This window comes from Phyllobates terribilis, unplaced genomic scaffold, assembly GCF_046119375.1.
Source record: "Phyllobates terribilis strain yellow unplaced genomic scaffold, ASM4611937v1 Scaffold_3__8_contigs__length_932513732, whole genome shotgun sequence".
Taxonomy (NCBI): Eukaryota; Metazoa; Chordata; class Amphibia; order Anura; family Dendrobatidae; genus Phyllobates; species Phyllobates terribilis.
The window spans coordinates 485,012,823-485,038,423 of NW_027362763.1; the positions used below are offsets into that span (position 1 = coordinate 485,012,823).

A 25,601-nucleotide genomic window follows, 5' to 3' on the forward strand; every position below is an offset into this window, starting at 1 on the left:
GCTACTGCAACCTCCACATCTCTTCCAAGGGGCATTAAAACTGTCATGTTAAGCTACTGCGACCTCCACCACTTTTCCCCAGGGCATTGATATTGTCTTTTTATTCCACTGCGACCTCCACGTCTCTTCCAAGGGGCATTAAAACCGTCTTGTTAAGCTACTGCGACCTCCACCATTCTTCCAAGGGGCATTAAAACAATCTTGTTAAGCTACTGCATCCTCCACCTCTCTTCCAAGGTGCATTAAAACCGTCTTGTTAAGCTACTGCGACCTCCACCACTTTTCCCAGGAGCATTTAAACCGTCTTGTTAAGCTACTGCGACCTCCACCATTCTTCCAAGGGGCATTAAAACCGTCTTGTTATACTACTGCAACCTCCACATCTCTTCCAAGGGGCATTAAAACCATCTTGTTAAGCTACTGCAACCTCCACGTCTCTTCCAAGGGGGATTAAAACTGTCTTGTTAAGCTACTGCGACCTCCACCACTTTCCCCAAAGGCATTAAAATCATCTTGTTAAGCTACTGCGACCTCCACGTCTCTTCCAAGGGGCATTAAAACCGTCTTGTTATGCTACTGCAACCTCCACGCCTCTTCAAAGGGGCATTAAAACCATCTTGTTAAGCTACTGCGACCTCCACCACTTTTCCCAGGGGCATTGATATTGTCTATTTATTCCATTGCGACCTCCACCATTCTTCCAAGGGGCATTAAAACCATCTTGCTAAGATACTGCGACCTCCACGTCTCTTCCAAGGGGCATTAAAACCGTCTTTTTAAGCTACTGCAACCTCCACGTCTCCTCCAAGGGGCATTAAAACCATCTTGTTAAGCTACTGCGACTTCCACCACTTTCCCCAGGGGTATTAAAACCGTCTTGTAAGCTACTGCGACCTCCACCATACTTCCAAGGGGCATTAAAAGCATCTTGTTAAGCTACTGCAACATCCACGTCTCTTCCAAGGGGCATTAAAACCGTTTTGTTAAGCTACTGCGACCTCCACGTCTCTTCCAAGGGGCATTAAAACCGTCTTGTTAAGCTACTGCAACCTCCACGTCTCTTCCAAGGGGCATTAAAACCGTCTTGTTAAGCTACTGCGACCTCCACCACTTTTCTCAGGGGCATTGATATTGTCTTTTTATTCCACTGTGACCTCCATGTCTCTTCCAAGGGGCATAAAACTGTCTTGTTAAGCTACTGCAACCTCCACGTCTCTTCCAAGTGGCATTAAAACCATCTTGTTAAGCTACTAGAACCTCCACGTCTCTTCCAAGGGGCATTAAAACCATCTTGTTAAGCTACTGCAACCTCCACGTCTCTTCTAAGGGGCATTAAAACTGTCTTGTTAAGCTTCTGCGACCTCCTCCACTTTTCCCAAGGACATTGATATTGTCTTTTTATTCCACTGTGACCTCCACGTCTCTTCCAAGGGGCATAAAACCATCTTGTTAAGCTACTGCAACCTCCATGTCTCTTCCAAGTGGCATTTAAACCGTCTTGTTAAGCTACTAGAACCTCCACGTCTCTTCCAAGGGGCATTAAAACCATCTTGTTAAGCTACTGCAACCTCCACGTCTCTTCCAAGGGGCATTAAAACCATCTTGTTAAGCTACTGCAACCTCCAGGTTTCTTCCAAGGGGCATTTTAACCGTCTTGTTAAGCTACTGCAACCTCCACCACTTTGCCCAGAAGCATTTAAACCATCTTGTTAAGCTACTGTGACCTCCACCATTCTTCCAAGGGGCATTAAAACCATCTTGTTATACTACTGCAACCTCTACGTCTCTTCCAAGGGGCATTAAAACCATCTTGTTAAGCTACTGCAACCTCCACGTCTCTTCGAAGGGGGATTAAAACTGTCTTGTTAAGCTACTGCGACCTCCACCACTTTCCCCAGGGGCATTAAAACCATCTTGTTAAGCTACTGCAACCTCCACGTATCTTCAAAGGGGCATTAAAACCATCTTGTTAAGCTACTGCGACCTCCACCACTTTCCCCAGGGGTATTAAAACCGTCTTGTAAGCTACTGCGACCTCCACCATTCTTCCAAGGGGCATTAAAACTGTCTTGTTAAGCTATTGCTACCTCCACGTCTCTTCCAAGGGGCATTAAAACTGTCTTGTTAAGCTACTGCGACCTCCACCACTTTCCCCAAGGGCATTGATGTTGTCTTTTTATTCCACTGCGACCTCCACGTCTCTTCCAAGGGGCATTAAAACCGTCTTGTTAAGTTACTGCAACCTCCACCACTTTCCCAGGGGCATTAAAACCGTCTTGTTAAGCTACTGCGACCTCCACCATTCTTTCAAGGGGCATTAAAACCGTCTTGTTAAGCTACTGCAACCTCCACATCTCTTCCAAGGTGCATTAAAACCGTCTTGTTAAGCTACTGCGACCTCCACCACTTTTCCCAGGAGCATTTAAACCGTCTTGTTAAGCAACTGCGACTTCCACCATTCTTCCAAGGGGCATTACAACAGTCTTGTTAAACTACTGCAACCTCCACGTCTCTTCAAAGGGGCATTAAAACCGTCTTGTTAAGCTACTGCGACCTCCACCACTTTTCTCAGGGGCATTGATATTGTCTTTTTATTCCACTGTGACCTCCATGTCTCTTCCAAGGGGCATAAAACCGTCTTGTTAAGCTACTGCAACCTCCACGTCTCTTCCAAGTGGCATTAAAACCATCTTGTTAAGCTACTAGAACCTCCACGTCTCTTCCAAGGGGCATTAAAACCATCTTGTTAAGCTGCTGCAACCTCCACGTCTCTTCTAAGGGGCATTAAAACTGTCTTGTTAAGCTTCTGCGACCTCCTCCACTTTTCCCAAGGACATTGATATTGTCTTTTTATTCCACTGTGACCTCCACGTCTCTTCCAAGGGGCATAAAACCATCTTGTTAAGCTACTGCAACCTCCACGTCTCTTCCAAGTGGCATTAAAACCGTCTTGTTAAGCTACTAGAACCTCCACGTCTCTTCCAAGGGGCATTAAAACCATCTTGTTAAGCTACTGCAACCTCCACGTCTCTTCCAAGGGGCATTAAAACCATCTTGTTAAGCTACTGCAACCTCCAGGTTTCTTCCAAGGGGCATTTTAACCGTCTTGTTAAGCTACTGCAACCTCCACCACTTTGCCCAGGAGCATTTAAACCATCTTGTTAAGCTACTGTGACCTCCACCATTCTTCCAAGGGGCATTAAAACCATCTTGTTGTACTACTGCAACCTCTACGTCTCTTCCAAGGGGCATTAAAACCATCTTGTTAAGCTACTGCAACCTCCACGTCTCTTCCAAGGGGGATTAAAACTGTCTTGTTAAGCTACTGCGACCTCCACCACTTTCCCCAGGGGCATTAAAACCATCTTGTTAAGCTACTGCAACCTCCACGTATCTTCAAAGGGGCATTAAAACCATCTTGTTAAGCTACTGCGACCTCCACCACTTTCCCCAGGGGTATTAAAACCGTCTTGTAAGCTACTGCGACCTCCACCATTCTTCTAAGGGGCATTAAAACTGTCTTGTTAAGCTACTGCTACCTCCACGTCTCTTCCAAGGGGCATTAAAACTGTCTTGTTAAGCTACTGCGACCTCCACCACTTTCCCCAAGGGCATTGATGTTGTCTTTTTATTCCACTGCGACCTCCACGTCTCTTCCAAGGGGCATTAAAACCGTCTTGTTAAGTTACTGCAACCTCCACCACTTTCCCAGGGGCATTAAAACCGTCTTGTTAAGCTACTGCGACCTCCACCATTCTTTCAAGGGGCATTAAAACCGTCTTGTTAAGCTACTGCAACCTCCACATCTCTTCCAAGGTGCATTAAAACCGTCTTGTTAAGCTACTGCGACCTCCACCACTTTTCCCAGGAGCATTTAAACCGTCTTGTTAAGCAACTGCGACTTCCACCATTCTTCCAAGGGGCATTACAACCGTCTTGTTAAACTACTGCAACCTCCACGTCTCTTCAAAGGGGCATTAAAACCATCTTGTTAAGCTACTGCGACCTCCACCACTTTTCCCAGGGGCATTGATATTGTCTATTTATTCCACTGCGACCTCCACCATTCTTCCAAGGGGCATTAAAACCATCTTGCTAAGATACTGCGACCTCCACGTCTCTTCCAAGGGGCATTAAAACCGTCTTGTTAAGCTACTGAAACCTCCACCAATTTTCCCAGGAGGATTTAAACAGTCTTGTTAAGCTACTGCGACTTCCACCATTCCTCCAAGGGGCATTAAAACCATCTTGTTAAGCTACTGCGACCTCCACCACTTTCTTCAGGGGCATTAAAACCATCTTGTTAAGCTACTGCGACCTCCACCATTCTTCCGAGGTGCATTAAAACCATCTTGTTAAGCTACTGCAACCTCCACATCTCTTCAAAGGGGCATTAAAACCATCTTGGTAAGCTACTGCGACCTCCACCTCTTTTCCCAGGGGCATTGATATTGTCTATTTATTCCACTGCGACCTCCACCATTCTTCCAATGGGCATTAAAACCGTCTTGCTAAGATACTGCGACCTCCACGTCTCTTCCAAGGGGCATTAAAACCGTCTTGTTAAGCTACTGCAACCTCCACGTCTCTTCCAAGGGGCATTAAAACCATCTTGTTAAGCTACTGCGACCTCCACCACTTTCCCCAGGGGTATTAAAACCATCTTGTAAGCTACTGCGACCTCCACCATTCTTCCAAGGGGCATTAAAAGCGTCTTGTTAAGCTACTGCAACCTCCACGTCTCTTCCAAGGGGCCTTAAAACCATCTTGCTAAGCTACTGCATCCTCCACGTCTCTTCCAAGGGGCATTAAAACCGTTTTGTTAAGCTACTGCAACCTCCACGTCTCTTCCAAGGGGCATTAAAACTGTCTTGTTAAGCCACTGTGACCTCCACCACTTTCCCCAGGGGCATTAAAACCGTCTTGTTAAGCTACTGCGACCTCCACAATTCTTCCAAGGGGCATTAAAACCATCTTCTTAAGCTACTGCAACCTCCACGTCTCTTCCAAGGGGCATTAAAACCGTATTGTTAAGCTACTGCAACCTCCACGTCTCTTCCAAGGGGCATTAAAACTGTCTTGTTAAGCTACTGCGACCTCCACCACTTTTCCCAAGGACATTGATATTGTCTTTTTATTCCACTGCGACCTCCACGTCTCTTCCAAGGGGCATTAAAACCGTCTTGTTAAGCTACTGCAACCTCCACCATTCTTTCAAGGGGCATTAAAACCATCTTGTTAAGCTACTGCAACCTCCACGTCTCTTCCAAGGTTCATTAAAACCGTCTTGTTAAGCTACTGCGACCTCCACCACTTTTCCCAGGAGCATTTAAACCGTCTTGTTAAGCTACTGCGACCTCCACCATTCTTCCAAGGGGCATTAAAACCGTCTTGTTATACTACTGCAACCTCCACGTCTCTTCCAAGGGGCATTAAAACCATCTTGTTTAGCTACTGAAACCTCCACATCTCTTCCAGGGGGGATTAAAACTGTCTTGTTAAGCTACTGCGACCTCCACCACTTTCCCCAGGGGCATTAAAACCATCTTTTTAAGCTACTGCGACCTCCACCATTCTTCCAAGGGTCATTAAAACCGTCTTGTTAAGCTACTGCGACCTCCACGTCTCTTCCAAGGGGCATTAAAACCATCTTGTTAAGCTACTGCAACCTCCACGTCTCTTCAAAGGGGCATTAAAACCATCTTGTTAAGCTACTGCGACCTCCACCACTTTTCCCAGGGGCATTGATATTGTCTATTTATTCCACTTCGACCTCCACCATTCTTCCGAGGGGCATTAAAACCGTCTTGCTAAGATACTGCGACCTCCACTTCTCTTCCAAGGTGCATTAAAACCGTCTTGTTAAGCTACTGCGACCTCCACCACTTTTCCCAGGAGCATTTAAACCGTCTTGTTAAGCTACTGCGACCTCCACCATTCTTCCAAGGGGCATTAAAACCGTCTTGTTATACTACTGCAACCTCCACGTCTCTTCCAAGGGGCATTAAAACCATCTTGTTTAGCTACTGCAACCTCCACATCTCTTCCAGGGGGGATTAAAACTGTCTTGTTAAGCTACTGCGACCTCCACCACTTTCCCCAGGGGCATTAAAACCATCTTTTTAAGCTACTGCGTCCTCCACCATTCTTCCAAGGGGCATTAAAACCGTCTTGCTAAGCTACTGCAACCTCCACGTCTCTTCCAAGGGGCATTAAAACCATCTTGTTAAGCTACTGCAACCTCCACGTCTCTTCAAAGGGGCATTAAAACCATCTTGTTAAGCTACTGCGACCTCCACCACTTTTCCCAGGGGCATTGATATTGTCTATTTATTCCACTGCGACCTCCACCATTCTTCCGAGGGGCATTAAAACCATCTTGCTAAGATACTGCGACCTCCACGTCTCTTCCAAGGGGCATTAAAACCGTTTTGTTAAGCTACTGCAACCTCCACATCTCTTCCATGGGGCATTAAAACCATCTTGTTAAGCTACTGCGACCTCCACCACTTTCCCCGGGGGTATTAAAACCATCTTGTAAGCTACTGTGACCTCCACGTCTCTTCCAAGGGGCATTAAAAGCGTCTTGTTAAGCTACTGCAACCTTGACGTCTCTTCCAAGGGGCATTAAAACCGTCTTGCTAAGCTACTGCAACCTCCACGTCTCTTCCAAGGGGCATTAAAACCGTCTTGTTAAGCTACTGCGACCTCCACCACTTTTCTCAGGGGCATTGATACTGTCTTTTTATTCCACTGCGACCTCCACGTCTCTTCCAAGGGCCATAGAACCGTCTTGTTAAGCTTCTGCAACCTCCACGTCTCTTCCAAGGGCTATTAAAACCATATTGTTAAGCTACTGCAGCCTCCATGTCTCTTCCAAGGGGCATTAAAACCGTCTTATTAAGCTACTGAGACCTCCACCACTTTCCCCAGGGGCATTAAAACCGTCTTGTTAAGCTACTGCGACCTCCACCATTCTTTCAAGGGGCATTAAAACCGTCTTGTTAAGCTACTGCGACCTCCACCGCTCTTCCAAGGGGCATTAAAACCGTCTTTTTAAGCTACTGCAACCTCCACGTCTCTTCCAAGGGGCATTTAAACCCTCTTATTAAGCTACTGCGACCTCCACCACTTTTCTGAGGGGCATTGATATTGTCTTTTTATTCCACTGCGACCTCCACGTCTCTTCCACGGGGCATTAAAACCATCTTGTTAAGCTACTGCGACCTCCACGTCTCTTCCAAGGGGCATTAAAACCATCTTGTTAAGCTACTGCGACCTCCACGTCTCTTCCAAGGGGCATTAAAACCGTTTTGTTAAGCTACTGCGACCTCCACCACTTTTCCAAGGGGCATTGATATTGTCTTTTTATTCCACTGCGACCTCCACCATTCTTCCAACGTGCATTGCATTTCCTCCTAATTTTAGTCAGCTTTTGCTTTTCAATGCATAGTCGAACACTAAGGGACACCCACTCCCCAATAATGGGTAGAAGTTTTTTAGTATGCTCTAATCCACGTCTGTTTCAAGGGGCATTGCAGTTCCTCATAATTTTTGGAAAGCCTTCCATTCATTGCTTAGGCCAACAGTGCACGGGAGACCCAGTTGCTATAAATGGAAAAAATGGTTTAGTTAAGGCCCTCTGACCTCCATGTCGCTTCCAAGGGGCATTGGAGTGCCTCGACATTTTTGTTAGGCATTGCACTCACTGCATGCCCTATAACTGTGTAGCCGAACGGCTCCTTTTGGTACAGAAACATATCCTACAAGACATGTGTGGTTGACTGGCCTGATATTTACGTGAATGGTCCCTGTTCCTGCTGCTCTTTCTCCTTTGCCACCACCTCATCCATCATTCATCACCTGAAGCTTTGTTTTAACGGGAGTCATAGAACTGGGATAGTAGCAGGAAAACATCCAGCAATCCTCGGAGAAGGTAGGATATGTGCCAAAACGCTGATCACCTCAGGCCTAGCCGCTACTGCATACATGCGCTTGCATTCCAAGAAAACAAAGCAGACGCTACCTTCTATCATCATCATCATGCTCCTCACCTTGGCACTCTCAACTCCCCTGATGGAGAAGCCAGGGCCCACCAGAGGAGTCTGGTTCTCTGGTGGGCTCGTCCAATGCTGCCCTAAAGCAAGCCAGGCGAAGAAAAGTGTGGGGGAAGTTTCAAGGAGAAATAGGAGCGGCTGGGGACTGTTTATGGACACCCGGCCGCCCCCAGGCGGCTGGGGACCGTGTGTGGACACCCGGCAGTGGGGCGGCTGGGGACCGAGTATGGACACCCGGCCGCCCCCTGGCGGCTGGGGACCGAGCATGGACACCAGGCCGCCGGGTGGCTGGGGACTGAGTATGGATACCTCGCTGCCAAATCAGCCATGAGGTAGTGGCCAGCTTCGGCCTCCTCCAAACTAAAAGGCCCCATTTCAAGTGCAAGCTAGCAGTATGGTATTGCAGCCTGGGGGTGGGTGGGTGGCAGGTTGCACACTTACGCTTGCATTCCAAGAAAACAAAGCAGATGCTAACTTCTATCATCATCATCATGCTCCTCACCTTGGCACTCTCAACTCCCCTGATGGAGAAGCCAGGGCCCACCGGAGGAGTCTGGTTCTCTGGTGGGCTGATCCAATGCTGCCCTAAAGCAGGCCAGGCTAAGAAAAGTGTGGGGGAAGTTTCAAGGAGAAATAGGGGCGGCTGGGGACCGTTTATGGACACCCGGCTGCCCCCAGGCGGCTGGGGACCGTGTGTGGACACCCGACCATGGGGTGGCTGGGGACCTAGTATGGACACCCGGCCGCCCCCTGGCGGCCGGGGACCGAGCGTGGACACCCGGCCGCCAGGCGGCTGGGGACTGAGTATGGATACCTCACTGCCGAAGCAGCCATGAGGTAGTGGCCAGCTTCGGCCTCCTCCAAACTAAAAGGCCCCATTTCAAGTGCAAGCAAGCTAGCAGTATGTTATTGCAGCCTGGGGGTGGGTGGGTGGCAGGCTGCATACTTGCGCTTGCACTGCAAGGAATGGGGGAGGTACAATTGAACACTGCACTGGGACAAGGACTTGCACGGGGATAGTTGCAAGTCTGCATCTTCTGATGCGGAAAGGATGACTTCTGATGGGCACACTTTTAGGCAGTGACCTGGATGTCAGAGATGCTTCCAGGGGTCTTCCCCATGCTGTTCCCATGTCTTTTCAACACTGTATGCATGTGTCACACAGCACATTGCCGGATAAGATTGTAAAATGTTAAAATGACATTTCCCGGTGAATGCATTTGTCACGGTTGAAAGCAATACAAAAGTGCAAAAATGCATAAAAAATGCTACTTGTGAACATAGCCCAAGGTGTGGAGGAGTACTTTTCTTTTTGGTTATTTATTTTACCTTATACACAAGTTTTTACCCTGGAAAGGAAGTCCCTTAACATATTTCACAGGAAAACCGTTTCAGTTTTGTTTTTGAACGTTTTATTGTGAGCCCGTAAAAGTTGCTTAATACCTCTGACCACGTTGTTGACAGCAGTGATCTGGGGGTCATAAATGCTTCCTGGGGCGATGCCCATGCTGTCCCCATGTCTTTTGAGCACTGTCACTATCGTTTTGGGCACTTTTTAGGCTTTCTACAGACTGCGGGGGGTGCCGCCGCAAAAATGCTTGGGTCTCCCATAGACTAACATTGGGCTCGTTGCTCGGTTCGAGCACCCGAGTATCACGGTGAGCTCAGCCCGAGCTTCGAGCACCCGAGCATTTTAGTTCTCGCTCAATACTAGTAATCAGCCATCATGTGCCTTTAACAGCTACGGGTGTTAACCTGTTAAATCCCACTTGTTAATCTCTGACAGCAGTATTTAACAAGCGCCAGCAGGGAGCGCGTCATTCCACCCTCCCATCAGCGCGCCCATGACATCCGCAAGCTGCAGAGAGCAGAGCAGCTCAAGAGGGTAACGTGTCTAGGAAAGTAAAATTTTCCTTTCTTTTATCAGTCAGTACTTATAAGGGGCCATCATACTCTGTGGTGGCGGGGACCATTGTGGGAGTGTTATACATTGTGTGCGGGAATGGTACTGGTGGGGCCATTATACTGTGCGAGGTAATATGGGGGTCTCATATTGTGTGGGCATATTAAATGGGGGAGATCATACTGTTTTTGGGACACTGGGGTCATATTCTGCGGGTGGGGGAATTCACTGCGCGTGGGGGTGTCATGCAATGTGTTTGATGCATTTTTGGAGGCATCATACTCTGTGGGGCCATAAAAGGGATATTGTAGTGGGATTCTGTGACTCCTCCAATGCACCGTGACCCCGCCTACTCTACTGAGAGGGAAGGGGGGGGCCCAATTAGGACTTTTGCTATGAGGCCCTATGGTTTCTATGAACGCCCCCGCCTGATAAGCATTTTTTACCTATTGCGCCACCCCCCATTTCCTTATAGATTGTGAGCAGGGCCTTCTCTCCTCCTGTAACTGTTGAACTATGTTACTTTGCAATGTCTTTATTGTCTGTACATGTCCCTGCTTAATTGAAAAATGCTGCAGAACTTATTCCGTAAAAAAAATATTATTATTAATATTATTATTAAGTACGACTTCTCAAGGCTCATTCATTTCAATCCTGTTAATGTATTCACATGACAAATTTTCCATTCCCCTTTATCTATTTTGTTGCCTTTCTTTGCATTTTTCAAGACTTCTATTATTTTTCAGATTTATTTTTCACTTTTTGTATTTCTAGATATGGCTGAATGCCTGATGTGTCCCGAACATCAATGGTCAAGAAATGGAAGCTCCCAATGTGAGAACAAGACAGAAGAATATTTCCAATGGAACAACCCGTTTGCTATAACATTGATGACATTTTCTAGTATTGGATTAGTTTTGGTGTCTGTAATAGGAATTTTATTTAGACAGTATATCGACACACCAGCAGTAAAAGCAGCAGGGGGTCGTTATACATACTTATTAAACATATCACTTTTGGTAAGTTTAGCAGACACTGCACTATTTATTGGTCAGCCAGTTGTAGTTATTTGCCAAATTAGGCAACCACTTTTCGGCATCAGTTTCACTGTTACAGTTTCTTGCATTTTAATCAAATCTTTGCGAATTATTTTGGCCTTTGAGTCAGGCAGTAGAGGGCAAAAGGTAATGAGTTTTGCTTTTAAACCACTTGTTATTATTATTTCTTTAACCAGTATCCAGTTGGTAATTTGTTTAATATGGGTTTTCGTAAAGAGTCCTTGTGTTAGTACCATTCGCAGAATACCGCAGCTCCTAATTCTGCAGTGTAATGAAGGGTCCTATATAGCCTTTGTCATCATGCTTAGCTACATTGGGTTCCTTGCATTTATATGTTTCATCCTAGCTTACAAAGGCAGAAAATTACCTGATAAATATAACGAGGCCCGATATATCACATTTAGTATGCTGGTCTATATGTTTGTGTGGATTGTCTTTATTCCAGTCTACATGAATAATACTAGTAGCACATACATCTCTGCTGTACAGATAATAGCCATATTAGCTTCAAGCTATGGAGTCATTGGTTGTCACCTACTGCCTGTATGTTATATTATTTTATTTAAAAGGGAAAAAAACAATAGAGAACACTATCTTCAAAGTATACGTGCATTCTTCAAAGTCCACAAATCAAGGTTCTTTTCATCACCGAGGAGCTTGAGTTTTCCTTCTCAACCCATTCAAGATGAGATTAATCATACTTTACCAACGCATTCAAAGAATAGAATAACCTCCTTTACAAGAAGGAGGCTCAAAAGTTGGTAATGTTTGATCATGAAGTGTACGTATACTTTTACTATACAGTATCTAGCTACCCTACTAGAAGTGGATCATGCAATGATACATCCAATCACAGTAAGATAAAATCAAGATAAGATTACTAAAGGTGGCATGTGCACTCAATATGCTTGAATAGAGTAAAAAGAGGCAAATCTGTAAACAGATTTAGGCCAGAGTCACACGGCCGTCAATTCTCTCATTCGAGACAATCGGGCTCTTTATGCTAATTATACTTGGCTCAAACACTGTCAGAGTTTAAGCCGAGTGCCATCTTAGCGTGATCTGATTTTCTCCCATGAGAGAACACAGGTGTGAAGATGGAGAACTTAATTTCTCCATCTTCTCCATTGTCTCTGTTTGTGTTCATTGGACTGCACTTGGATGACATCCCAGTAGAGTCCAATATTTCACTCGCACCCATAGACTTGCGTGAGTGCACATAATCTGATTATCGGATGCACTAGCAGCGTGCTGTGATTGTTCTCTCATACCAAATTGTCATGAGAAAAAAAATTGCAATGACCCATAGTATAACATCGGGCCAAGTGCTATCCAATAAAACATCACGTGTTATATGCCAGTGTTAGTGAGCCCTTAGACTGATTTTGAAATACAGTAACTAAAATAGTCTGCTAAATAGGACCTCATTCACATGACATTACCACATGTACAGACCCGGAACAGAAGCGCACAAGAGTCCCAATTGGTTAGTTTAATGGACCTGTAAGCAGTCTGTGCCTTTGTATTGCCTCTTCATTATGCATTTTATCCTTTCCTAGAACCATCGCTATGGAATATCTCTATAAGGCCACATTCACACATCCATGTGAAATGTCCTTTTTCTGGTCAATTTTTGTTCTCGGACAGTACATGGACTCATAGAGTGAAATGGATCTATTCACCCAACATCCATGTTTGCAAATGATCGAAACACACAAGCAAACTGAAAGGCTTCTGATTTGGTTATTTTTCTCTTTTTTTTGTCTCATAAATGATGTATATTTCTGCAGAATCTATACTGTAAAAACCATTTTAAGCACACAATGGTACAGTGGTCTTACACAACAGGTTATAGCTCTACTATACAAATCCATTAGTCTATTTTTACTCAGGGTTTTTTTATTTTTTTTACAAGCATACAATCCGTGCCAAAATCTGAATATGCAAATTACCTCTTAAGAGACGACGAGGAGTAGAACCTTAGTGCCACCTTTTGGAAGTAGCAATCCTAAAAAAGCCAAACCAGAATCTCAATTTGCAGTCACTGTGTTTCAGGGTGCTGCCTCTCATCAGTGCAAAGTGTGAGATCTGGTTTGGCTAGATGATAAATATATTCCTAATCTGCTTTTAAAGAGCTTCCCAATTATTTTAAAGGAAAACATGCTTATAGTGTAGATCAGTGTTTCCCAAACCCCATCCTCACGGCCCCCCACAGGTCATGTTTTCAGGATCTCCTTAGTATTGCACAGGTGAGAGAATTCCTGATGCCTTGATGATACTTCAATCACCTGTGTAATACTAAAGAAATCCTGAAAACATGACCTGTGGGGGCCGTGAGGATGGGGTTTGGGAAACACTGGTGTAGATGGTGCATTTTTTATCTTGCATGTTCTTTAACACTTGTCAATTTTTGGTGGATTTTTGAAAAAGTAGCAGCATTTATTTTGAACTGAAATGGGTGGTTAAAAAAACACCATATACCTCAACCCACAGGACTGAAAAAAGTCTGAAAAATCCACGTAATAAACTTGGTGAACAAATCCTAGTACATCCAAATAAATGAGCTCTTAGTTTTCTGAATCATGCCATTCAGATGAAATAAACCAAAGAAAAGAATGTGTGCCATAAAAATGCAATTTTAAACTTCAATAAAAAACAATGGTAATATAAAATGACTGAAATTATTTCACTATTTTTTTTCAGTGATTACTGCTGTAATTAATTTATGAATATAATTAAACGAGAAAAATAAAATGGAAGTTAAATCTAATGACTCAATAAAGTGAACCGCTGATGTTTAAACTTTACATATTATGAAAAGTTGTTGCACGCAACAGTAAGGTGTAGATACACAATGGGGAAGATTCATAAATGGATTTAGTTTCTGATGTTAAAACATTGAAAAGTATGGTGTTCTGGATAAAAAAAACATATTTACTTCTTATAGACGCTGAATGCAACTTTTGCCCATATACTGTACTTTATCCTGAAGCGGTGCAGCTTTTTTTGTTCACTCCAGGAATAATTTGAATTTGACATGTTTATGCCACCTAGTGCATTATTTATCTTGTTTTATTCAATAATTTGTATGTAACATGTCTAGCACTATATTATTCTTTTCTCTCCTATTCTAATGTTTTTCATTCATTATTTTTTATAGTTATACCTGCATTATTCTGTTAATAAATAAGCTGCATTAAAAATACAGCGAGACTCAATGTATCTCATTCAGAATGTTGGCCAATATATTTGTTTATTCTTTTTATTGCATTCTATATAAATTTTAATACAATGTAAATACTATAATTCCTACATAGAAATGGAGTGGTTATCACCAAAATTGGACAACAAATAAGTGACATGCATTGTAAATATGTAATGTTTAAAAATAAAATTTTTTATTGCAAATATCAAAAAGATAGAAAATGACAATGAGTAGACAATATTTAAAGTTAGATCAATGATAAAACTAGAAGGTCTGCAGTGAAGACGCAAAGAAAAAGACAGCACCAAGGACAATAACTTGTATATCCTCAAAAAGTAGTTGGGTAGCTGAAAGTATAAAACTCACTTATGGTAAAAGTAGTTAGCAAAAATACAGTTCCATATTCCAAGATGATGATATGTAATACACAATTAACATACAGTGCTGGCCAAAAGTATTGGCACCCCTGCAATTCTGTCAGATAATACTCAGTTTCTTCCTGAAAATGATTGCAATCACAAATTCTTTGGTATTATTCTCTTCATTTAATTTGTCTTCAATGAAAAAAACACAAAAAGAATTGTTCTAAAGCCAAATTGGATATAATTCCACACCAAACCTAAAAAAGGGGGTGGACAAAAGTATTGGCACCCTTTGACAAATCATGTGATGCTTCTCTAATTCGTGTAATTAACAGCACCTGTAACTTACCTGTGGCACCTAACAGGTGTTGGCAATAACTAAATCACACTTGCAGCCAGTTAACATGGATTAAAGTTGACTCAACCTCTGTCCTGTGTCCTTGTGTGTACCACATTGAGCATGGAGAAAAGAAAGAAGACCAAAGAACTGTCTGGGGACTTGAGAAACCAAATTGTGAGGAAGCATGAGCAATCTCAAGGCTACAAGTCCATCTCCAAAGACCTGAATGTTCCTGTGTCTTCTGTGTGCAGTGTCATCAAGAAGTTTAAAGCCCATGGCACTGTGGCTAACCTCCCTAGATGTGGACGGAAAAGAAAAATTGACGAGAGATTTCAACGCAAGATTGTGCGGATGGTGGATAAAGAACCTCGACTAACATCCAAACAAGTTCAAGCTGCCCTGCAGTCCGAGGGTACAACAGTGTCAACCCGTACTATCCGTCGGTGTCTGAATGAAAAGGGACTGTATGGTAGGATACCCAGGAAGACCCCACTTCTTACCCCGAGACATAAAAAAGCCAGTCTGGAGTTTGCCAAAACTTACCTGAGAAAGCCTAAAACTTTTTGGAAGAATGTTCTCTGGTCAGATGAGACAAAAGTAGAGCTTTTTGGGAAAAAGCATCAACATAGAGTGTACAGGAAAAAAAAAGAGGCATTCAAAGAAAAGAACACGGTCCCTACAGTCAAACATGGCGGAGGTTCCCTGATGTTTTGGGGTTGCTTTGCTGCCTCTGGTACTGGACTGCTTAACCGTGTGCATGGCATTATGAAGTCTGAAGACTACCAACAAATTTTGCAGCATAATGTAGGGCCCAATGTGAGAAAGCTGGGTCTCCCTCAGAGGGCATGGGTCTTCCAGCAGGACAATGACCCGAAACACACTTCCAAAAGCACTATAAAATGGTTTTAGAGAAAGCACTGGAGACTTCTAAGGTGGCCAGCAATGAGTCCAGACCTGAATCCCATAGAACACCTGTGGAGAGATCTCAAAATGGCAGTTTGGAGAAGGCACCCTTCAAATATCAGGGATCTGGAGCAGTTTGCCAAAGAAGAATGGTCTACAATTCCAGCAGAGCATTGTAAGAAACTAACTGATGGTTACCGGAAGCGGTTGTTCGCAGTTATTTTGGCTAAAGGTTGTGCAACCAAGTATTAGGCTGAGGGTGCCAATACTTTTGCCTGGCCCTTTTTTGGAGTTTTGTGTGAAATGATCAATGATTTGATTTTTGCTTCATTCTCTTTTATGTTTTTTCCTTGTAAGCAAATTAAATGAAGAGAATAATACCAAAGAATTTGTGATTGCAATCATTTTCAGGAAGAAACTGAGTATTATCTGACAGAATTGCAGGGGTGCCAATACTTTTGGCCAGCACTGTAGTAAACCTATCACAATATTCAACAGGGTGGAAAAGTCCCAGTGTGCAAACCACTATGGAGAAAAAACACGTGTGTGCCGTGATTCATGTGAATGAGGCATAAGCCAAATCAAGGAGTGGGTAAATAATGCAAAAGTGGTGATGAGTGATGAGCGAGTATGTTCTGTTAACCCTTTCGGCGAGCATGCTCGGGTGCTCGCCGAGTATCTTTAGAGTGCTCGGGTGTTATGTTTTAGTCGGTGCTGTGTGCATGATTTGCGACTGTTTGACAACTTTAATATATGTGAGGAATGCCTAAGAAACAGGCATTCCTCACATGTATTAAAGCTGTCAAACAGACACAAATCATGCACACAGCACCGACTAAAACATAACACCCAAGCACGCTGCAGATAGTAGGGAAACACCCGAGCATGCTCGTAAATCTCGAGTAATGAGCATGCTCGCTCATCACTAGTAGTGACGTGTTTCTACTATACTTTTCCTCTGATTGTTCTACCCCTGGTTTTGGCTTAAAAATTCTGATGTAAAATACTGACCAAATACTGAACGTGTGAATGTGGCCTAAAAGGTATAACTAAACCAAAACCGTCTATAAAGCAATACGGGCTGTATTTAAAAAAAAATTAAAAAAAATTCTAATACCTAATCCTGGTTCCCTGCCCATCAGCCTCTGTCTCCTCTTTCATCTTGTATAACAATGGGCAGCAGCTTGCAGCATAGTAGGTGGCGGATCAGGTTACTGATAGCTTTGTGCTTTGCCGCAGCTTCCTGAGGGCTCCAGGAGCTACAATTTGAGTATGACAGCTTGGCACTTTTTCTAGCGTTATTAACTTTTCCAAAAGGCCTCTTGGTTTGAAGAGTTCTAGCTAATTGCAGCCAGGGATAGATGAGTGACATAGAACTGTTTTCCCCTTAGATCGTAATACAGAAGCCCAGTCTATTCCTATGTAATACATCTTTAGTTTAGTCCCTGTCAGCAGAGTTTCTCTGTCAGGCTTTACAAGCAGGAGGCAGAGGCAGGGGCGTACATAGAAATCATGGGGCCCCATAGCAAAAGTCCAAATTGGGCCCCCCTTCCCCGTAAAAAAAAATCTGCAATGTAACTGGAATCACAGTGTATAGGCACAGTCACAAAAGGACATAGCTATCTACTTTTGAAGACAGGGAAATAGACATGTCTTGTAGCATATACATAGTAAATGTGCCCATACTGAAGCCTTTTAGTGTTTTCAACCCTTTTATCGCCCTATAGATTTAAATACCCCCAAAAATGCATCCAACACACTGTATGATAACCCCTACAGTAAATTCCCCTACTGTAACCCCCACATGCACAGTATGATGACTAGATTAGTCCCCCGAGCAAAGTATGATGTCCACACAACCACCCACACAATATGATAGCTCTAACAGCACCCAAACACAGTATGATGGTCCACACACACAGCAACCCCCCCTCACACAGTATGAAGGTCCCTGCAAAGTATGATGATCCCCATAGACCCACATTGTATGATGATCCTCACACAGTTTGATGGCCCCATAGACCCTCCAAACAATATGATGAAGGTACCCACAGTATGATGGTCAGCACATTTCCCCCACAAACAGTAAGTATCACAGTGGCTCAGTGGTTAGCACTGCAGCCTTGCAGCGCTGAGGTACAGAGTTCAAATCCCACCAAGGACAACATCTGCAAGGAGTTTGTATGTTCTCTCCGTGTTTGTGTGGGTTTCATCCGGGTTCTCTGGTTTCCTTCCACACTCCAAAGACATACTAGAATCATAGAATCATAGAATGGTTGAGTTGGAAGGGACCTCCTGGGTCATCTGGTCCAACCCCCTGCTCAAAGCAGGATTCACTAGATCATCTCAGACAGATGTCTGTCCAGCCTCTGTTTGAAGATGTCCATTGAAGGGGAACTCACCACCTCTCGTGGCAGCCTGTTCCACTCATTAATCACCCTAACTGTCAAAAAGTTTTTTCTAATATCTAATCTGTGTCTCCTCCCATTTAGTTTCATCCCATTGCTTCTAGTCTTTCCTTGTGCAAATGAGAATAAAGATGATCCTTCTACAATGTGACAGCCCTTGACATATTTGTAGACAGCTATTAAGTCTCCTCTCAGTCTTCTTTTTTGCAAGCTAAACATTCCCAAATCCTGCAACCGTTCCTCATAGGACATGGTTTGCAGACCAGTCACCATTCTGGTCGCTCTTCTCTGAACTTGCTCCAGTTTGTCTATGTCTTTTTTAAAATGTGGTGCCCAAAACTGTACACAGTATTCCAGATGAGGTCTGACCAAAGAGGAGTAAAGACCGATAATGACTTCACGTGATCTAGACTGTATGCTTCTGTTAATACATCCCAGAATTGTATTTGCCTTTTTTGCTGCTGCATCACACTGTTGACTCATGTTTAGTCTATGATCTATTAGTATACCTAAGTCTTTTTCACATGTACTGTTGCTTAGCTCTATTCCTCCCATTCTGTATATGCTTTTTTCATTTTTATTGCCCAGATGTAGTACTTTGCATTTTTCCCTGTTAAAAACCATTCTGTTGGTTGCTGCCCACTGCTCCAGTTTATTTAGGTCTTTTTGAATCCTCTCTCTCTCTTCTCTAGTATTAGCTATCCCTCCTAGCTTTGTGTCATCAGCAAATTTAATCAGTTTACCCTCAATTCCTTCATCTAAATCATTGATAAAGATGTTGAACAATACAGGTCCCAGGACGGAGCCCTGTGGTACCCCTCTTGAGACATTCATCCAGCTGGATGTGAAGCCATTTACAACCACCCTTTGAGTCTGATCACTAAGCCAGTTATGAATCCACCTAACAGTTGCCTGGTCCATTGCATACTTGGTCATTTTTTCAATAAGGATGGTGTGAGATACTTTGTCAAATGCTTTGCTGAAGTCAAGATATACTATATCTACAGCATTTCCCTGATCCACCCAGTCAGTGATTCTGTCATAGAAGGAAATTAAGTTAGTCTGACATGACTTGTTAGTTACAAACCCATGCTGACTCTGGTTAATCACTTCATTCTTATCCATGTACTTACATACATGTTGTTTAATAATTTGTTCAAAGATCTTTCCTGGTATAGAAGTCAGACTCACCGGCCTATAGTTCCCTGGGTCCACCTTCTTCCCCTTTTTGAAGATAGGAACAACATTTGCTCTTCTCCAGTCTTCTGGGACTTCTCCTGTTCTCCAAGAATTTTCAAAGATTATGGAGAGTGGTTCTAAAATTTCTTCTACGATCTCCTTCAGTACTCTGGGGTGTAAATCATCTGGACCTGGAGACTTGAACTCATTTATGTTAGCTAAATATTCCCTCACAGTCTTTCTGTTTACAGATAACTTTGATTCCTCTATTCCTTTAAAAGGACAGTGAAGATCAGTTGATGTTACATTTTCTTTCTGAGAGAAAACAGATGCAAAATAGGAATTAAAAAGTTCGGCCTTCTCAACATCCTCTCTTACCATTTCTCCATTTTTATCCTGTAAAAATCCTATAGCATCTTTGACTTTTCTTTTACTTTTGACATGCCCCCAAAATCCTTTTTTATTGCTTTTGACATCTCTTGCAAGCCTTAATTCATTGTCAGCTTTAGCTAACCTGATACATGCCCTGCAGGATCTGCAGACTGCATTATAATCTTCTTTAGATATGCCTCCCTCTTTCCATTTAATAAACATTTCTTTCTTTCTTTTTAGCATGTGTTTAAGTTCTGTGTTCATCCATCCTGGTTTCCTTAAATGCTTCCCATTCTTCCTACTTTTCGGGATTGTTAACGATTGTGCTTTGAGAATCTCATTTTTAAAAATTTCCCATCCTTCCTGGACATTTTTGTCCTTAAGGACATCCAGCCATTGGATCCCTCCTATTCTTTTTCTGAGTCTCTTAAAATCTGCCTTTCTAAAATCTAACCTTGAAGTTTGAGTCTTCACATGTCTTCCTCCTCTAGTTATCCAAAATTCTATAATAGCATGATCGCTGCCTCCTAGGGTCCCAGCCACCTTTACCTCCTCAACCATTTCCTCCCTGTTTATAAGGATTAGATCCAAAGTAGCAGATCCCCTTATTTTCTCCCCTACCTTTTGGAAGATAAAGTTGTCAGCAAGAGAGGATAAGAATTTGCTTGACCTGTTAGTTTTACTTGAGAGAGATTCCCAACAAATGTCTGGATAGTTGAAATCTCCCATGACCACTACGTCATATTTTTTGGAGAACTTGGTCATTTGATACATAAAGAGTTCATCCATATCTTCAGCTTGCCCAGGTGGCCTGTAGTAAATGCCTACAATGGTGTCCTTTCCGTTGTTCTCTCCTTGTATTCTTACCCAAACAGTTTCCACAGAACTCCCAGTCTCTGAAGCTTCAATCTCTGTGCAGATATACGCTTTTCTAACATACAATGCAACACCTCCTCCTCGTTTATCAAGTCTGTTTCTTGCAAATAAGTTGTATCCTTTTAGCCTTTTATTCCAATCATGTGTATCGTCCCACCAAGTTTCAGTGATTCCAATGACATCATATTCCTTTTCCTGCATTAGTAGTTCCAATTCTCCTTGTTTGTTGCCCATGCTTTGTGCACTTGTATAAAAACATTTTAGTTTGTGATTGGTTTCTCTTCCTCCCATATTTTTATTATTTAAATTGTTTTGTCTTTGTTCTTCCTTTCCACTTCCAGTAGCAGAGATCTCAATAGTATTTGTCAGCTGTATGGCTTTTTCTGGCCTTTTGCTTCCCTTCCCACATGGTTCTAGTTTAAAGCTCTTCTGATGAGTGTAGCAAGGCGACTTCCAAATACATGTTTTCCAGTCTTCGTAAGGTGCACCCCATCTCTAGCAAGTAGTCCATCGTATAGGTAATTCATTCCGTGATCCAGAAATCCAAATCCTTGTTCACGGCACCATCGACGTAGCCAGTTGTTCACCTGTAGAATCTTATTCCACCTCATTGTTCCATGGCCATCCACTGGGAGGATGGATGAGAAGACCACCTGCGCTCCCAATTCTTTCACTTTCTTGCCTAAGTCTTCAAAGTCACTGCAGATGGTTTCCAGGTCCTTTCTTGCGGTGTCATTTGTCCCCACATGTATTAGCAGGAATGGGTAGTGATCTGTAGGTCTGAAGAGTCTTGATATCCTGTCAGACACATCTTTAATTTTTGCTCCTGGAAGACAGCACATTTCTCTTGAGGTTATGTCTGGTCTGCAGATAGCGGCCTCTGTTCCTCTTAACAGGGAATCCCCCATGACCACCACTCTCCGTTTTTTCTTCTCAACATTCTTCTTTCTCCATCCAGGAGGATTCTGAGGGCTTACAAGGTTATTCATTGCTGGCAAAGTCTTATTTTGCTGTATTTCTTCATGGTTCTCCTGCGTGAGAGCCTGGTACTGGTTCCTGAGCAGTATGGGTGCTGACTGCCTCTCGATCCTCCTGCTTCTGTGGGTCACATGCTTCCATTCCTCTGTTTCGTCAGGTGCAGTTCGAATTTCTTCTGTTTCTGAATCATGAAGAGATAATTCTGCTCTGTCTAAGAACTCTTCACCTTCCTTAATGATTTTCAAGGTAGTTAACCTCTCTTCTAGATTTCGCAACTTTTCCTCCAACAGGGACACAGGCTTGCATTTCTGGCATGTGAAGTTTGGCTTTTCCACTGGCAAGTCTGTGAACATGTAGCAGGATATGCAGCTCACCAAATGGCTCCTGGACTCTTCCATGTTCTTATTGTTAATGTTCTGAAAACAGTGAAAAAAGCTTAAAAAAAAAAGCTTCAAAATGCGCGCGCCTACCGGCGCGCGGTTTACCGATGTCCTCTTTTCAGCTCCAACAGCCAAAATCCAGTGTTCTTTGAGCTCGCGGAGACTCTTCACTTACCCCAAAATGCAGTGGAAATATGCAAATTATCTCCTCAGGACTCCTCCCCTGGTAGGGAATGTAAATTGTGAGCCCCAATGGGGACAGTGCCGATAATGTCTGTAAAGCGCTGTGGAATTAATGGCACTATATAAGTGAGTAAAATAAATATATACCGTATTTTGTGGATTATAAGACGCACCCCAAATTTTGGGGTGCAAAATAGGAAAAAATATTTGTAGTTTTTTTTTAAATAAAATGGTGCGCCTTATAATCCTTTTTATCTGGGGGCAGTGGTAGTGGAGGGGGGGTCACAGGAGCCAGGCTCACACATACCGGAGACTGGCGGCAGAGGAGGCTGCGGCAGGAGACGGGTGAAGCTGCGGCCCCGCCCTCAGAAGAAATGTCAGTGATTCAAGGCGGTGGTGGTGGCAGCGGGAGCTAGGCGAGTTCAGCGAGGCGATGCTGTGGCCGTGTCCTCAGAAGTTGGCGGTGAGCAGAGGCGAGGTTCCCTATCCTGTACATAGCCCTGCGCTGTGCTTTTGTAAAATGGCCGCCGGAGCATGCGCAGATCGAGATCTCTAGAGCAGGGTTCCCCAACTCCAGTCCTCAAGGCCCACCAACAGGTCATGTTTTCAGGATTTCCTTAGTATTACACAGGTGATAATTGCATCACCTGCACAGGCAATAATTCCATCACCTGTGCAATACTAAGGAAATCCTGAAAACATGACCTGTTGGTGGGCCTTGAGGACTGGAGTTGGGGAACCCTGCTCTAGAGAACTCGACCAGCTCCCGCCGCCACCACCACCGCCTTGAATCACTGACATTTTTTCTGAGGGCGGGGCCAAAGAATCACCCCGCAAACCTCCTGTGTTTGGGACCCCTATCCGACGACGCCCCCCCAAGTAACCATAACTTTTCATTATAAGACGCACACCCTTTTTCCTCCCAAATTTGGGGGGAAAAGATGTGTCTTATAATCCGAAAAATACGGTGAGTAAAGTAAATAAATAATATTGGCCCCCACAGTAGTCCCCACCACAATATGATGGTCGCCACAAGCCCCCCACATCATATAATGACCCCCTTTCAGTAGTCCCCATCACAGTATAAGACCCCACAGACCCTTACAAGTCCTGACTCGGAGAGCATGAGCTGCCATGCAGATAAATGTGTGTAAAGCAGTAATTTATACAATTTATTAATGTTCAGCTGTAATCCTCTCTGGTCCCAGAGGTTCCTCCTCAAGCCTTTTGGTGACCGACACAGGACAGTGTGACAGTAGCTCTAGCTCGGTGTGAAGGAGGATTCCTGACTCTCTTTGTGTAAATTCTATTTACGACCCCTCCCCCTGCCTTAACACCCGCACATCTAACAATCAGCATGCAGGTGGAAGCTCATCTGACTGAGTCATTTCACACAGAGAGCCCAGCGCTGCCCTGCTAACCTGCAGTGTCAGCTGAGTGTCACCCCTGCATCCAGGACGGCTCCCTCTGTCCCTAGCCAGGCTCCAATGATCACCACACTCCGGGTGCTCAGCTCCTCTCTGCTGTGCACGCAGCGCAGTGATCTAGAGGGGGGTGTCTATGGACAGAGCAGCCGGCTCTGGGCCCCCTGAACGCTGGGGCCCCATAGCAGTCGCGTGGTCTGCCTCTATGGGCGGTATGCCACTGGGCAGAGGAAAGCAATGTGAATACTCTGAAGATTCTGTATGCAGTGTAATGCACACGCCCGGGCTGAGCGGCGTGTGCGTGTGATTCCACTGGACCGTGCCGGAGAGTGAATGCCTGGAGGGGCGTAACTAGGTATTCACCCGATCCGACCAGGGTCGCACAACGGCATACGACGCCAGTGCACCAAAGAGGAACCGAGCAGAGGGACCAGGTGCTACTCCAGGACAGACCCCGGACACGGCTGTGGACCCACACAGGGGTATACAGGAACAGACAGGTTAGGCTGGCACACAGACTGGTGGGTATAGGCAGGCACGACTGGTATGCAGGCAGGCGGGTATGCAGGCAGGGGGGTACAGGCAAGCACGGCTAGAGTGCAGACAGGGAGGCACTAGCAGGTTGGAACACAGGCGGGATAGGACCCAGTACACACTGGGACTCAGGAACAGAACCACAGATGTGGCGGAAAAACACAGCAGAGTGAGGCCGCCCAGAGAGGTGAGCGAGAGCAGGGCAAGACGAGACCGCCTAGAGCGGTGAGCGAGAGTAGAGCAGGACGAGGCCACCTGGAGCGGTGAGCAAGAGTAGAGCAGGACGAGGCCGCCTGGAGCGGTGAGCAAGAGTAGAGCAGGACAAGGCCGCCTGGAGCGGTGAGCAAGGGTAGAGCAGGACAAGGCCGCCTGGAGCGGTGAGCAAAGGGTCAGAGCTGAGCGAGACTGCCGGAGCAGTGAGCAAGGAGTCAGAGCAGAGCGAGACTGCCAGGGCAGTGAGCAAAGGAGTCAGAGCAGAGCGAGACTGCCGGAGCAGGGAGCAAAGGAGTCAGAGCAGAGCGAGACTGCCGGAGCAGTGAGCAAAGGGTCAGAGCGGAGCGAGACTGCTGGAGCAGTGAGCAAAGGGTCAGAGCGGGGCGAGACTGCTGGAGCAGTGAGCAAAGGGTCAGAGCGGAGCGAGACTGCCGGAGCAGTGAGCAAAGGGTCAGAGCGGAGCGAGACTGCCGGAGCAGTGAGCAAAGGGTCAGAGCAGGCCAGAACCGCGGGAGCAGTGAGCAAAGGATCAGAGCGGAGCGAGACTGCCGGAGCAGTGAGCAAAGGGTCAGAGCGGAGCGAGACTGCCGGAGCAGTGAGCAAAGGGTCAGAGCGGAGCAAGACTGCCGGAGCAGTGAGCAAAGGGTCAGAGCAGGCCAGAACCGCGGGAGCGGTGAGCAAAGGCAGAGCAGCCTAGAACCGCCGGAGCGGTGAGCAAGGCAGAGCAGGCTAGAACCGCCAGAGCGGTGAGCAAGGCAGAGCAGGCTAGAACCGCCAGAGCGGTGAGCAAGGCAGAGCAGGCTACAACCGCCGGAGCGGTGAGCAAGGCAGAGCAGACTAGAACCGCCAGAGCGGTGAGCAAGGCAGAGCAGGCTAGAACCGCCGGAGCGGTGAGCAAGGCAGAGCAGGCTAGAACCGCCGGAGCGGTGAGCAAGGCAGAGCAGGCTAGAACCGCCAGAGCGGTGAGCAAGGCAGAGCAGGCTAGAACCGCCGGAGCGGTGAGCAAGGCAGAGCAGGCTAGAACCGCCGGAGCGGTGAGCAAGGCAGAGGAGGGAGGACAGGGCTCTGTACACACGGAACAGGCAAGAAGGGAAAGGCAGAACCAGATACCCACAGGGTACTTGCAGTAAAGTAGCGAATGGACCACAAACTCACAAACGGAAGAACAGTGACAACGAGCAGGAGTTAGGTACGAGTTCAGACTCTGCAGAAAAAGGAAAGGTACG

The 25,601-nt window shown here is 45.1% G+C and overlaps 1 protein-coding gene across 2 annotated transcripts in view; it reads left to right on the plus strand.

Annotated features, from left to right (window-relative positions):
- The window catches only part of LOC141258196 (G-protein coupled receptor family C group 6 member A-like), a 103,029-nt gene extending 89,749 nt beyond the window's left edge, over positions 1-13,280 (plus strand). For both annotated transcript variants that reach the window (XM_073673193.1, XM_073673192.1), the window contains exon 6: positions 10,735-13,280. In XM_073673193.1, coding sequence (XP_073529294.1) covers positions 10,735-11,783 — 1,049 coding nt within the window. In that variant the 3' untranslated portion in view covers positions 11,784-13,280. The remainder of the gene's footprint in view (positions 1-10,734) is intronic.
- The last annotated feature ends 12,321 nt before the right edge of the window (positions 13,281-25,601 follow it).